At 35.7% G+C, this 12,830-nt stretch overlaps 1 protein-coding gene across 11 annotated transcripts in view; it reads right to left on the bottom strand.

Moving 5' to 3' along the window:
* The window catches only part of ANKHD1 (ankyrin repeat and KH domain containing 1), a 123,479-nt gene that overhangs the window by 48,106 nt on the left and 62,543 nt on the right, over positions 1 to 12,830 (bottom strand). For all 11 annotated transcript variants that reach the window (XR_010942141.1, XM_067731956.1, XM_067731950.1 and 8 more), the window contains 4 exons: positions 6,852 to 6,939; positions 4,059 to 4,186; positions 3,707 to 3,850; positions 2,000 to 2,102 (listed from right to left, as the gene is read on the bottom strand). Coding sequence is in view for 10 of the 11 variants with exons in the window: in XM_067731956.1 (XP_067588057.1) it covers positions 2,000 to 2,102; positions 3,707 to 3,850; positions 4,059 to 4,186; positions 6,852 to 6,939 (463 nt within the window). In the remaining variant the exon portion in view is untranslated. The remainder of the gene's footprint in view (positions 1 to 1,999; positions 2,103 to 3,706; positions 3,851 to 4,058; positions 4,187 to 6,851; positions 6,940 to 12,830) is intronic.

Here is a 12,830-nt window from a genome sequence, read left to right as displayed (position 1 = left end):
AAATCTTAACGCAATGCATTATCACAGCTTGCTCCCACATAAATAAATGTTGGGTTGGCAACACCACTTGGCATCTGGCAACAGCAAGTGCCAAGTGTCTAGATACAAGTGTTAATTTTTTCCTTCCCTAATAATTTAGTAAAATGAAAGATTCCTTAAAAGGTTAGTTCATTCTGACACTATTCAGTAAGTAATAAAACATCAGGGACTTCCCTGGTGGTGCAGTGGTTAGGAGTCCATCTGCCAGTGCAGGGGACACAGGTTCAAGCCCTGTTCCAGGAGGATCCCACATGCTGCAGAGCAACTGGGCCCGTGCACCACAACTACTGAGCCTGCGTGCCACAACTACTGAAGCCCATGGGCCTAGAGCCCGTGCTCTGCAATGGGAGAGGCTGCCACAATGAGAGGCCCGCGCACCACAGCAAGGAGCGGCCCCCACTCGCTGCAACTAGAGAAAGCCTACACGCAGCAACAAAGACCCAACGCAGCCAAAAATAAACAAATAAATTTATAAAAAAACAAAAAACATCGAAGTGAAGAAAATAAGTAGCTACTCAGTATAAGAAGGTATTTCAGTAAGCAAAAATATGATTACTCACTTGAGTATCAACTTAAAAAGTCACTACCCAAACGTTTCAGTTGACTTACATATTAAATCTAAATTTAAAATGTTTTACTTCCTTTCTGCACATACTCTGTGTCCTTCCTAGCTTATTTCTTGGTTATTTTGTGGCTCTGTGTTAATAAGTATTTTTTAAATGATTTCTTATTTAGCACTGAATTTCCCTAGCCAAAGTTACTACAGTCCTCTATAGGATATAGCCAAACAAAGAGCAACAAAAACAGAGGCATTTAGGTTTAAATATTTTACTAAAGGCTGTTAGCCAGTTAGGATACTCAGATTCCTTAACAAGTACATGCTTAATTTGTTTTTTATTTAAGACTAAAAAGAGCAGTCTTCATTTTCTGAAGTTTGAATAGCTAGGTGTCCAATGGAAAACTGCTAGAATTAGCTTAAGTCAGAGAGACTACAGGTATTTTATCTCTGAAATTAATAGTTCAGAAATGAAGTAATCCTTGGTGAAGGCCCACAATACTCTAAAATTACTAAAATTGACATTAATTTGAAAGAAGATTCTGTTTGCTGCTGTATAGTCACTCCTTACCAACTTGACTTAAAGCTGTGTTAAAGATACAAATACATACTTATACACTTCACTGTGATTTCAAAAATCTAGAACTTCGTTGTCATATAATGAATGAAATACGCTTATACATTTGTTTTACATATAATAGTTTTTAATACTTTACATATTACCTATTTTCTTTATTTCAGAGAACTCAGGTAGGACAACCACATACATTATTACCAAGTGAAGGTACTTTATATCTACAAATGAAAATACAGCAGAAAAATAACAGAGCTCATAAACTTGAGTCCTTTAAATAAGGACACCTTGATATTCACTTGGATATTATTCATATACTTTTTTATGGTTATTTGTCAGTGTTCACATATTGACAGATGTTAAGCCATATATTCAGCATTACATGAAAGAAACTAAATATAATTCTTAAACTTCTCACTCACCAAACTGAATCAATGCTACTAAGACTTGACAGCAAACATATTTTCATTCCTCATATTACTGTTTAGCTAAAGAATTGTGAAATGAAAAATGAATGCCTGACAAATTTTTGCTACTTTAATATAATTTGCTACTTTATTTAATATAATGAAGAACTTCGTATATGCTTAAGTATTTTTGCCTACACCAGATGAAAACGACACCTAGAAGTATGTTAGCATTTTAAGAAATCATTTTTCCTAGTAGTTGTGTCTTTTCTATTTTAAATAATATGTAAGATGATTAGCATTTGTCAGAATTACCTACCTCAATTCTGGATACACAGTAACTGTGTACCATTAAAGTACCTTTATGAATTCATACTTTAGGTGATAAAATACCCATTTTAAGGAAATAATTCAAGAACTAACCTTTTTGTACTCCTAAAACAGCAGGAGAGTTCTCCTGTAAAGTTCTGTCAGGTTCCTGTGGAGGTACAACCATGGCGAGTGTATGCATTGGTACACGTGGAACCTAAAAAGTCAACTCAGAAAAAAAGAATCTCAGACCAAAGAATAAAATAAAGGTCCATAAATGAAACAGAGATCCTGTTTTAGATTTTCTTCATATACCACCAAATTAACTTTTTTTGTTTCTTTAAAAGAAAAACAAAGAAGAAGAAGAAGGTGGAGGGGAAGAAGAAGAAGGGGAGGAGGAAGAAGAAGAAGAAGAAGGAGGAGGAAAAGGAGACGAAAAGGAGAAGCAGCAGCAGCAGCATTATTCACCAAGCAGTAATTTCTGAGAATACTGATTGGGCAAATTCAGGCATTCTACAAACAGTCAATGATAAGCTAAATGGAATTAATATCACTCTCTTGTTACGGAGAAATCCTTGCTGGTTTCAGTTATAGCTAGGAGTACAAGTCACATATTCAACTGGCCAATTTACCCTTGTTCAAATTCTATATGGGTCAAAAGAAAAAAATCCAACACATTTCCTGAATTGGTGTATTTCAGTAGTTCTCAGAATAACTTTGTAAAAAACAATTTCAGATTTCACTGACCTTTGTATACTTAGTATACTCTCTATATTCTCTCCATAGTTTTAGGTAGGTTTAAAAATTACTTTAATGAATTTTTGGTGCATATATCCTGGTTTACCCACACCTTCCTGGATGACAAAAGTAACGATCTCTAGGATAATTAATATTGTCTTGGGAGGTATTAAGGGAAAATCATTCTCTTGGTTCAAGATCATGCTTAATGTATTCATAAAAAACCAAACAACCTTAAAGACCTAGTTGTAATAAAAGGACAACTTGGAATACTTATACTTATATTTGGTATTAAGTGTTTCTTTTTTTCTTTGTGGTACACGGGCCTCTCACTGTTGTGGCCTCTCCCGTTGCGGAGCACAGGCTCCGGACGTGCAGGCTCAGCGGCCATGGCTCACGGGCCCAGCCGCTCCCTGGCATGTGGGATCTTCCCGGACAGGGGCACAAACCCGTGTCCCCTGCGTCGGCACGCGGACTCTCAACCACTGTGCCACCAGGGAAGCCCTGTGTTTCTTTTTAAACACTATTTTCAGTAAATAAGACAATGAAAAAAATTTCCATGTACTTTTGAAGAAAATCTTAAAGAATTTAGGACCAGGTTTATTCAAATTTAAAAGAGAAATAAGCTGGACTTCCCTGGTGGCACAGTAGTTAAAAATCCGCCTGCCAATGCAGGGGACACAGGTTCGAGCACTGGTCCGGGAAGATCCCACATGCCACAGAGCAACTAAGCCCGTGCGCCACAGCTACTGAGCCTGTGCTCTAGAGCCCGCGAGCCACAACTACTGAAGCCCGCGTGCCTAGAGCCTGTGCTCCGCAACGAGAGAAGCCACTGCAATGAGAAGCCCGCACACCGCAATGAGAAGCCTGCACACGGCAACGAAGAGTAGCCCCCACTCGCGGCAACTAGAGAAAGCCCGGGTGCAGCAACAGAGACCCAACGCAGCCGTAAATAAATAAATAAATTTATAAAAAAAAAAAAGAGAGAGAGAAATAAGCCCATTTTACTAAAGGCTAATTTTAAACGAAAACTCCCAATTTGAAGAATATTTATATTTACAAATAAGCTCTGTTTTACATTACCTGAGATTGATCTTGACAAGGTGGGGTAAGCTGAGACACATCTGTGGTAGGAACTGACAGAACATTGTTTGGATAATCCAATAGATAAGAAACAACATTAGTATGGCCACCTTTTGCAGCTTCAATGAGCATTGTTGAGCCATCCTGAGAAAAATTGACACCATAATTAATTATTTATTAATTTCTTTTTATAATCTGATTACTAAACACATTTAGTTTCTTAGCAGCTCATATAAAATCAAAACTCATTTAAACAGTAATGAATATTAATAATAAATATTAAGCACTAAAATATTTGAAATATATTTTAATAATGACGTATATATTATTTATTTATTTTGAAGTAGAATACCTTGAGACGATGAGTAGGGTCAGCCCCATGAGCCAAGAGTAGCTCCACAACTGCCAGGTGACCTCCTGCACATGCCAACGACACTACTGTATGATCGTTATTGGCTGTAGCCCTATTCACATTGGCACCTTCAAAGAAAAATAAACAGCAATCTTAGCAAAGCCAGTTCAGACAATATGATTTTAAAAACTTTTTTGAAGTACAACATAGATACAAAAAAGTGCACAAATCATAAGTGTATAGTTTGAAAATTTTTCACAAAGTGAACACACTTGTGTGACCAGCACCCAGATCAAGAGACAGTACATTATCCACATACCAGAAGCCCCACTTTGTGCACCTTTTCAGTCACTACCCCGCCCCTCCAATGGTAACTACTATCCTGACTTCCAAACTGGTTTTAGTTTTTGAACTTTATATGAATGAAATCATACAGTGTACTCTTTTGTGCCTGGCTTCTTTTGCTCAATATAATATTTTTGAGATTCATCCACATTGCTATGCATAGTTGTAGTTCATTCATTCAATATCACTTCTAAAATGAAAAATCTAGATTAATAAATATATACAGGTTAATGTGAGCACCAAATAATACCACTGTATGTAAAGACAATGACATTTTTGATCTACTTCTAAAATGTGGCAGTATAGCCAGGTCTCAAAGCAGAGAAAACAGATTTTTTTAAACAATATTTATGAGAAATATAATTCTTCCTATTGTATATTTTAAGGGTCAGAGAGACCTGGATATGAAGAGAAGACAAAAGATTATCCAAATACGTTATCAGAAAGGCTTTTAGTAAGTTGTTCAATAGCTTTGTACAATATGACCAAAAAGAAGTCTAAATGCAAAATCTTTTCTTAGCCTCTTTTTTTGGTAAATTAATTTTGATTCACGGAAAAAAAGACCTCTCATTTTTAGTTCAACTACCTTTTACAATCCCAAAAGGACTCAACTAGATGGTTAAGACTATAGCAACGGGGACTTCCCTGGTGGTGCAATGGATAAGACTACATGCTCCCAATGCAGGGGGCCTGGGTTTGACCCCTGGTCAGGGAACTAGATCCCACACGCACGATGCAACTAAGAGTTCGCATGCCACAACTAAGGAGCTGGTGAGCTGCAACTAAGGAGCTCGCCTGCCGCAACTAAGACGTAGTGAAACCAAAAAACAAAAAACAAAAGGACTATAGCAACGTTCATTCTTCCTTCTTCCTTAATTCGACTTATTTTATGAAGGGAAAAATAAACCTAGGGGAAACTACTATTTATTTAATTTTCAAAAAGACCCAGCTGAACCTAATCCTAACTTGTATTAAAGTACCTTTGGGAAAGACGAGGCACACCAATAAACATCCTTACATTACCAACATAAGATTATTTTTAAAGTTGTTAATAATAAATTTAGTTGGGATTGTTTAGCACTTACTACAGCCTAGAAAGGCTATAATCAATGTGTTCTTATTCTTGACAAGCCTGATTATATGCTTAGCAGGGTAGTTGATGGTATGATTAGGAAAGGAGCATGAGAGAACTCTAAAGGTTATCCATCTGTTTATTACTTCTGCATGGTTGAAGTAAATAGCTTTTACAAACTAAGTTATGACATTATGTAAGATATGCCTTACTTGGTAGCAAAATGTGATGTGAAGAAAATAGGCCTAATTTTATCCAATTAAAGAAGAAAGCAAGTATATTTAAAATGATAAAATATTACACTGCATCCTTAATGGTACAAAATGCCAGAATTCTATTGGAATATACAATAGATATAAAATGTTTATTTGAATAATGTGACAACACTTGAGTGGACCTTCCTTACAGTTTAACATCCTAACCTAAGATTTTTTTTATCAGATGCCAGAGTACCTCGAACACTACACAGAGTTAGACTGAACCAAAAGAAATTGCTGCTATTACCATCTTTGACATATACAATGACAATTTTATATGGTTCAACATAAACTGAGTTCAGCAGCATTTCACTTTTCTATAGTAAATAGTCTTGAACTACCTCTTATCCATCATTTGAACTTCTTTGCCTAAATATATTCTAATAATAGAATCTCTAGAGGAATATAAAAATAATAAATAACACCCTTGTGTACTTGGTTGATTTAACTGTACCATAAACAACAGTAGCAGACTTTCTCTCCTCCACCCTTCCCCATTTCCGGCAGAACTGCCTTAAGTGCTGAACGATACTGCATCTACTAAATATAGTTGGACACTTTACCTTTGACATTTCCAACTTTGGGGAGTAACCATATACTCTTTGGTTGATGAAAACTTCAAACTCAAAACTAATAAACAGGACTTCCCTGGTGGTCCAGTGGTTAAGAATCCGCCTTCCAATGCAGGGGACGTGGGTTTGATCCCTGCTCAGGGAGTTGGGATTCCCCATGCCACGGGGCAACTAGGCCCCTGTGCCACAACTACTGAGCTCGCGAGCCTCAACTAGAGCCCACGCGCCGCAAACTACAAAGCCCACGTGCCCTGGAGCCTTCGCGCCACAACTAGAGAGAGAGAGAAAAAAAACCCACACGCGGCAACGAAAGATCCCGTGTGCCGCAACTAAGACCCAACGCAGCCAAAAAAAAAAAAAAAAAAAACTAATAAAGATCCCAGCAAAGCACCTTATGAACTCTGCTTCCTAATAAAATACAGCAACAAAAGACTGGAATATAATACTTATACTATAGGTAAAGTAGCTTTAACAGAAATTGCAACAGTTTAGGAACTTTTTTCAGAAGTTGTACTTTCTTGGAAATGCAGACTTGTACTTTCTTTACCTTTGCTAATAAGAAACTGCACGGTGCACAAATGGCCAGCTCTCGCAGCTTTCATCAAAGGGGTTCTTCCACCTTCAGATTCATGTTCCTAGTAAAGAAACATAAAATAATCCATCAGTGCCAATTCATTAACCATCTATTTTTAACACTTAGTATCAACGACATAAGAAATAATGAAGATTTAATACTTACTCAATGCAGTCACTTATGTTACCTACCTCAATTCCTCCAAAATACAGAATTTCAGTCCACATTAGATGGTGTAACTTTCTAAGAGCACGTTCAGTTTTACATACCAAACAATAAACATTAAGGATAAGACTTATGTTTAGTTTGATCCCCAAAGAGAAGTAACTGCATTTTTCTAATACTAAGGTTAAAAAGATATTTCCCTAACTATTCATCTGAACTATGAAAAAGGAACCTTAATTTTGTGAGGTGATTTTGAGGATCTCATCATATCAGAAGCCAATAAGAGATCTATCAAAGGAGAGAAACCAATCTCTGAAGAAAAAACACTATGGTATTTCAGGAGTAAAGCGAAAAGGAAAAAGAAAAACATACAAATGAGCTGATTATTTTTTAGAGTAGAAATTAAATGCTTGAATAGTCAAAGACAAAAGAAGCAGTCTTACAATAGTAGGAAGATTGTTATTCTTCCTAGCAAGTTTGTCCGCAAGAGGAATGAATGAGAAAACAGCTTCTCAAGCATCCTAATATCAAATGCCACTAAAAAAAGCTTGCTTGTATGGTAAGTAGTACTGCCTGTTGGGAGTACAGTGAACTCTTACTACATTCATCTAAGTATTAAAATGTAGCTGACACATAGCTTTTACAAAAAGTTCTCTCAACTATCCCCTCTTTCACTATGTATGCAAACATTAATTTCTGTTGTTCTTGTCCTCTTTTGTTACTAAGAAAAACTTGATAAAGAACGGTGATTTCTTCTTACATAACTATATCTCACTACAACTTTGGCAAACTAACAATAAGAATAGATTGTCAACCCAATGGAAACTTTAAACTGGACTGCAGTGACAGGAATTCCACTCTAAAAGAAGTTTTTTTCTTTTATCTTGATAGTGTAGAATTCTCAACCTCCTAGTTTATGTTTTGATTTTTGTTATGCATATTGATTAGACAACAATCTTTATTAACTCTAAGGTATGGAGGATGAATAACTATAGATAATGCCAACAAAATTTGGCTTTAGAATGAATTTTGAACTTATATTCAAATGTAGGTAAATCTAATATTCTGGCAATTTACTTCAAACAAAACGGAATACACATCATGAAGAGCTTACTCAGAAAGACCTAGAAAGTTGTGTCAACACACTACATGCTGGAGTTGTTGTATCAGCTACTCACTGGAAAGAAACTGCTCCTTTAGCAACTGCTATTTCCCCTCCTGTCTCAGGACCTTTGTGCTTAAGCTGCTCTCTCTTCCCTGTAACACTTCTTTGTTAGCTCCTTTTCATCCTTGACTGTCTCAAGTTAAGTGTTATTTGCTCAAGGAAGACTTTCCTGAACCTTCTTGACTAGATCACTTTTCCTACTATTGACTTACAGTTCTACGAACTGCTCTTTCATAAGTTCCAATCACATATTAGTTTGTGTTAACTATTTGGGTAACATGTCCACCATTCAAGTATAAGCTTCATGAGAAAAGCAATCATGTCCATTTTTGCTTATCATTATATACCTAATGTCTAAAACAATGAAGTACTTGAACACTGTTTACCAAGAAAGAACCTAAGCACATCTGACCTCTCAAATCTTCCCTTTCATAGAAATGAAGTTTGAAGTTTAAATTTTCTACTAGGTAAATATGAGAAAGATAAGTTAATTTTAAGACTGGTAGCTAAACTTAGAGTAAGACATTCATTACCTTCATTTGATAATACATTATTACTAGATCATGGGTGGGCAATACTAATGTCACTTTTCCTTGTTTTTTCTTTCTTATCTCTTAAGCCTGGCAGTGACACCCATCAATGCAACTAGTAGTGGCAAAGACAAAAGATTCTGAAAGCCCTGTTTAGAATAAACTTTTAAAGTAACTTTTAAAGTACTTGTTAGTTCTGTATATTTAAAATATTCCCATAGCTGTTAAAAATAAGAAATCAGAAGGTATAATCTCAAGATGCTCACTCCAAGTGAAATTTCAAAATTCAACATACTAATAAAATTTTGGAAATAAAAGGTGTTAAAAGCTGCCTATTTTATTTTCCTCCCTATAAATTCATTCCTTTGGTTCTGAACAATATGTTTGAGGAAACAGTTGATACGATACTACAACTTTATAATGTATTATAATATTTCTTGTCCTAAAATTAATAATGTATATCCCACAACACACACCATTTGTCCCAAAGTATCTGACCACTGAATCCTTTTAGGATAGGAATCAAATTTGTCTATACAGTTGACCCTTGAATAACATCGGTTTAAACTGCGTAGGTCCATTTATATGTTGATACCTAAGTTCTACACTACACGATCACAGGGGTGCAGAACCCCGCACAACACGGGTAGATGTGGTTATATGCGGATTTTCCACTGCACAGGTGGACGTCCCAACCCCCACGTTGTTCAAGGATCAACTGGCTACTTACTTATGAATGTTGGATTTATTATTTCAGCCAATATTTGTTCAATATCAATAAAATTTTAGGATACGAATTATGATTATTTCCTTCATAAACACAGAAAATTATTTTTCAAGGCTACAAACTTAGGTATTGTGCAATTTAACCTTTTTTCTTTCTTCTTTTTGGAGAACAGCTAGAATAATATAGGGATTATCTATTCCTTCAACATTTGGTAAAACTCACCTATAAATCCATCTGGGATCCTCTTACCTTCATTAGATGGATGGTTTTGAACTACTGACTCAGTTGGTGAAATGGTTGTTAATTATTGAGGTATATGATTCTAGAATCTTTTTTTTTTTGGGCCACGCAGCGAGGCTTGTGTGATCTTAGTTCCTCGACCAGGGATTGAACCTGAGCCCTCGGCAATGAAAGCACAGAGTCCTAACCACTGGACCGCCAGGGAATCCCCTTGAATCATTTTTGATAATTTATATTTAAAAATCAGTATTCATTTCATCTAAGTATTCAAACTGATTGTTCATATTGCCTTATAAATTTTAAAGTTCTCTACTATATCATATAGTTATAACTCCCTTTAAGTTTCTATCATATACCTTTTGCCCTTTTGAAAAAAGCTGGGCTTATTTTATCTGTTTCAGAATTTTTTAAAAATCAGCTTTTATTTTGCTGTTTATCCTTATTTTTTCTTTTTTTAACTCTATTTTTTGTTGTTTACTATTCTATTAACTTTTTAAAAACTTTATGTCCTTCCTTCTTTGTGCTGTTGTTCTTTTACTAGCTTCATTTACTTTCATTATACACATACACACACACACACACACACAATTTTCCTTCTAAGGACCACTTTAGCTGTATCCTCTCACCCAAGTTTTGATGTGTAGTTTTGGTGATAACATCTATTTTGCAATTTTTACTGGGATTGCCTTTTTAACTCATGAATTATGTAAAAGTATTTTTCCTCATTTTCTAGTTATATGGGATTTTTAAAATAAGATCTTATTGTTAATTTGTAATTTTAAAAAGACAAAGATCAGAGAATGTAGTTCATATGATTAAGAAGTTTGTTTTAAAGACTTTTTTGTGGCCTAAAACATGCACCAGATTTACACATATTCAATGCACTGGAAAATAGCATATTCCATATTTATTGGAAACAAAATGATAGCTCTCTATTTATAGAAGCAAATTTGATTTTTCTATTCTTAACAATCGCTTTATGTATTTGATCTATCAGTTTCATAGAGAAGTGTGGGAAAAAATCCTATCACTACAAATGTAGAGGTGATTAATTTTCTTGTAATTCTGTAATTTTCTATTTTAATTGGAGGGTAGATGTTAGTTACTGATTAGTAATTGATTGTTATACTAGCTGGAAGAGCATTTATTTATCTCTAAAAATGATTTTGGTTTAAAATTCCATTTTCCCTGATATTAATATTGCCTTACATAACTTTTTCCGTTACTTTGTCAACCTTTCCCTGTCATTTTGCTTTAGATCTTTCTCCTGAAAACAGAATTTGCTAGATTTTGATTTTGAATCTAATTCAAGTCTGTGCCCTTTTAACAATTAAGTTCAGTAGGTTTATATTTGTTCTGATTAATAATATATTTTTGTAAAAAAGAATCTTTAAATTTATTTAGTACCTGATTCTTCACTCCTAAACAATGCAAGGATTCTAGAATGGCTTTTGAACTTTCTAACATATCCTGCTGAATTTCATACTACTGCTGTCTAGATTTTTAGTACTATTTTGGTTTTAAGCATAAAAATTTAGGTTTTATACTCACAAATTCGTATTTATAGTTTACCAATTTCTGTGCTTACCGTAGCTTCCTGCATCCCACGCCTTCCTCCAGGGTTCTTTTTCTCCTTATTGACGTACATAACTTTTAGTAGTTCTTTTGGCAAGGGTCTGAGGTGGTAAACTTTTATTCTTTGTAGATCTGAAAATATGCTTATTTTTCCTTCTTTGGAATGTTAGTTGAGTATAGAATTCTATATTGTGTTATTTTCTTCTGGTTTTTTTTTGGGGGGGGCTGCGTTGGGTCTTCGTTGCTGCGTACAGGCTTTTTCTCTAGTTGCGGCGAGCGGGGCTACTCTGCGTTGCGGTGTGCAGGCTTCTCATTGTGGTGGCTTCGATTGTTGCGGAGCACGGGCTCTAGGTGAACGGGCTTCAGTAGTTGTGGCACGCAGGCTCTAGAGTGCAGGCTCAGTAGTTGTGGCACATGGACTTAGTTGCTCCGTAACATGTTGGATCTTCCCGGACCAGGGCTCAAACCCGTGTCCCCTGTGTTGGCAGGTGGATCCTTCACCACTGTGCCTCCAGGGGAGTCCCTCTTATGGTATTTTGAGAATATTACTCTCCATTGTTTTCTGTGATTATTTTTGTTGATGAGAATCTACCATCAAAAATTTAATTGTTGTTCCTTTGAGAATAATTCATTTTTCCTCCAATAGCTTTTAGGATTTTTCTTTATCCTTAAAATTCTGCAGTTTCATTTGTTCTGCTTAGCAATTATTTTTCAATCAAGGATTCATGTCAGGCTTCAGTTCTAGAAAATTCTCCATCATTATCTCTTCAAGCATTGCCTCTGCCTTCTATTTCTAGCCTCTCTTTCAGGAACTTCATATATATATATAGTCAAATATATATATGGCCTCTCAATTTCTCTTTCATATTTTCCATCTCTTTACCTTTGTGCTATATTATCTATTTTATCATTTGATTCATTAATTATTTTTTCTTTCTTTTTTTTTGCGGTACGCGGGCCTCTCACTGCTGTGGCCTCTCCCATTGCAGAGCACAGGCTCCGGACGCACAGGCTCAGCGGCCATGGCTCACGGGCCCCGCCACTCCGCGGCATGTGGGATCTTCCCGGACCGGGGCACGAACCCGTGTCCCCTGCATCGGCAGGCGGACTCTCAACCACTGCGCCACCAGGGAAGCCCTGATTCATTAATTCTTTATTCAACTGTCCAATATATTGTTTATCCTATATATTTAGTTTTTATTTCTACAATTTTTTCTCCTGAAAGTTTGTTTTATTTCGTATCTATCTGTTCTTAATTCATAATCATCAGCTTTTGTTTCATTGCCTCACATTGTTTTATGGCTATTGTTCATAGTTTAAAATAAGCATGCTTAAAATCTTTGATTCAAGTCTTTTATTTCAATTTCCTTGGGCCTGTACTCTCCTGTGCTGCTGCTTTTTGTTTGCTTGCATTTTGACTATCTCTCTTCATGTAGATTTGCTCCTGAGCTTTATAATTTTTTTATTTGATAAAGCTCATTTTGCATGGGAGTTGTTTTTTTCTTTTATTTCCATCCACAAACTTATCCCTTCTCATTAGATGGTCTGAA

The sequence above is a fragment of the Pseudorca crassidens genome, chromosome 3, assembly GCF_039906515.1.
Source record: "Pseudorca crassidens isolate mPseCra1 chromosome 3, mPseCra1.hap1, whole genome shotgun sequence".
Taxonomy (NCBI): Eukaryota; Metazoa; Chordata; class Mammalia; order Artiodactyla; family Delphinidae; genus Pseudorca; species Pseudorca crassidens.
Note: the sequence above shows the minus strand (reverse complement) of the source record. Positions and strands in the feature narration are given on the sequence as shown.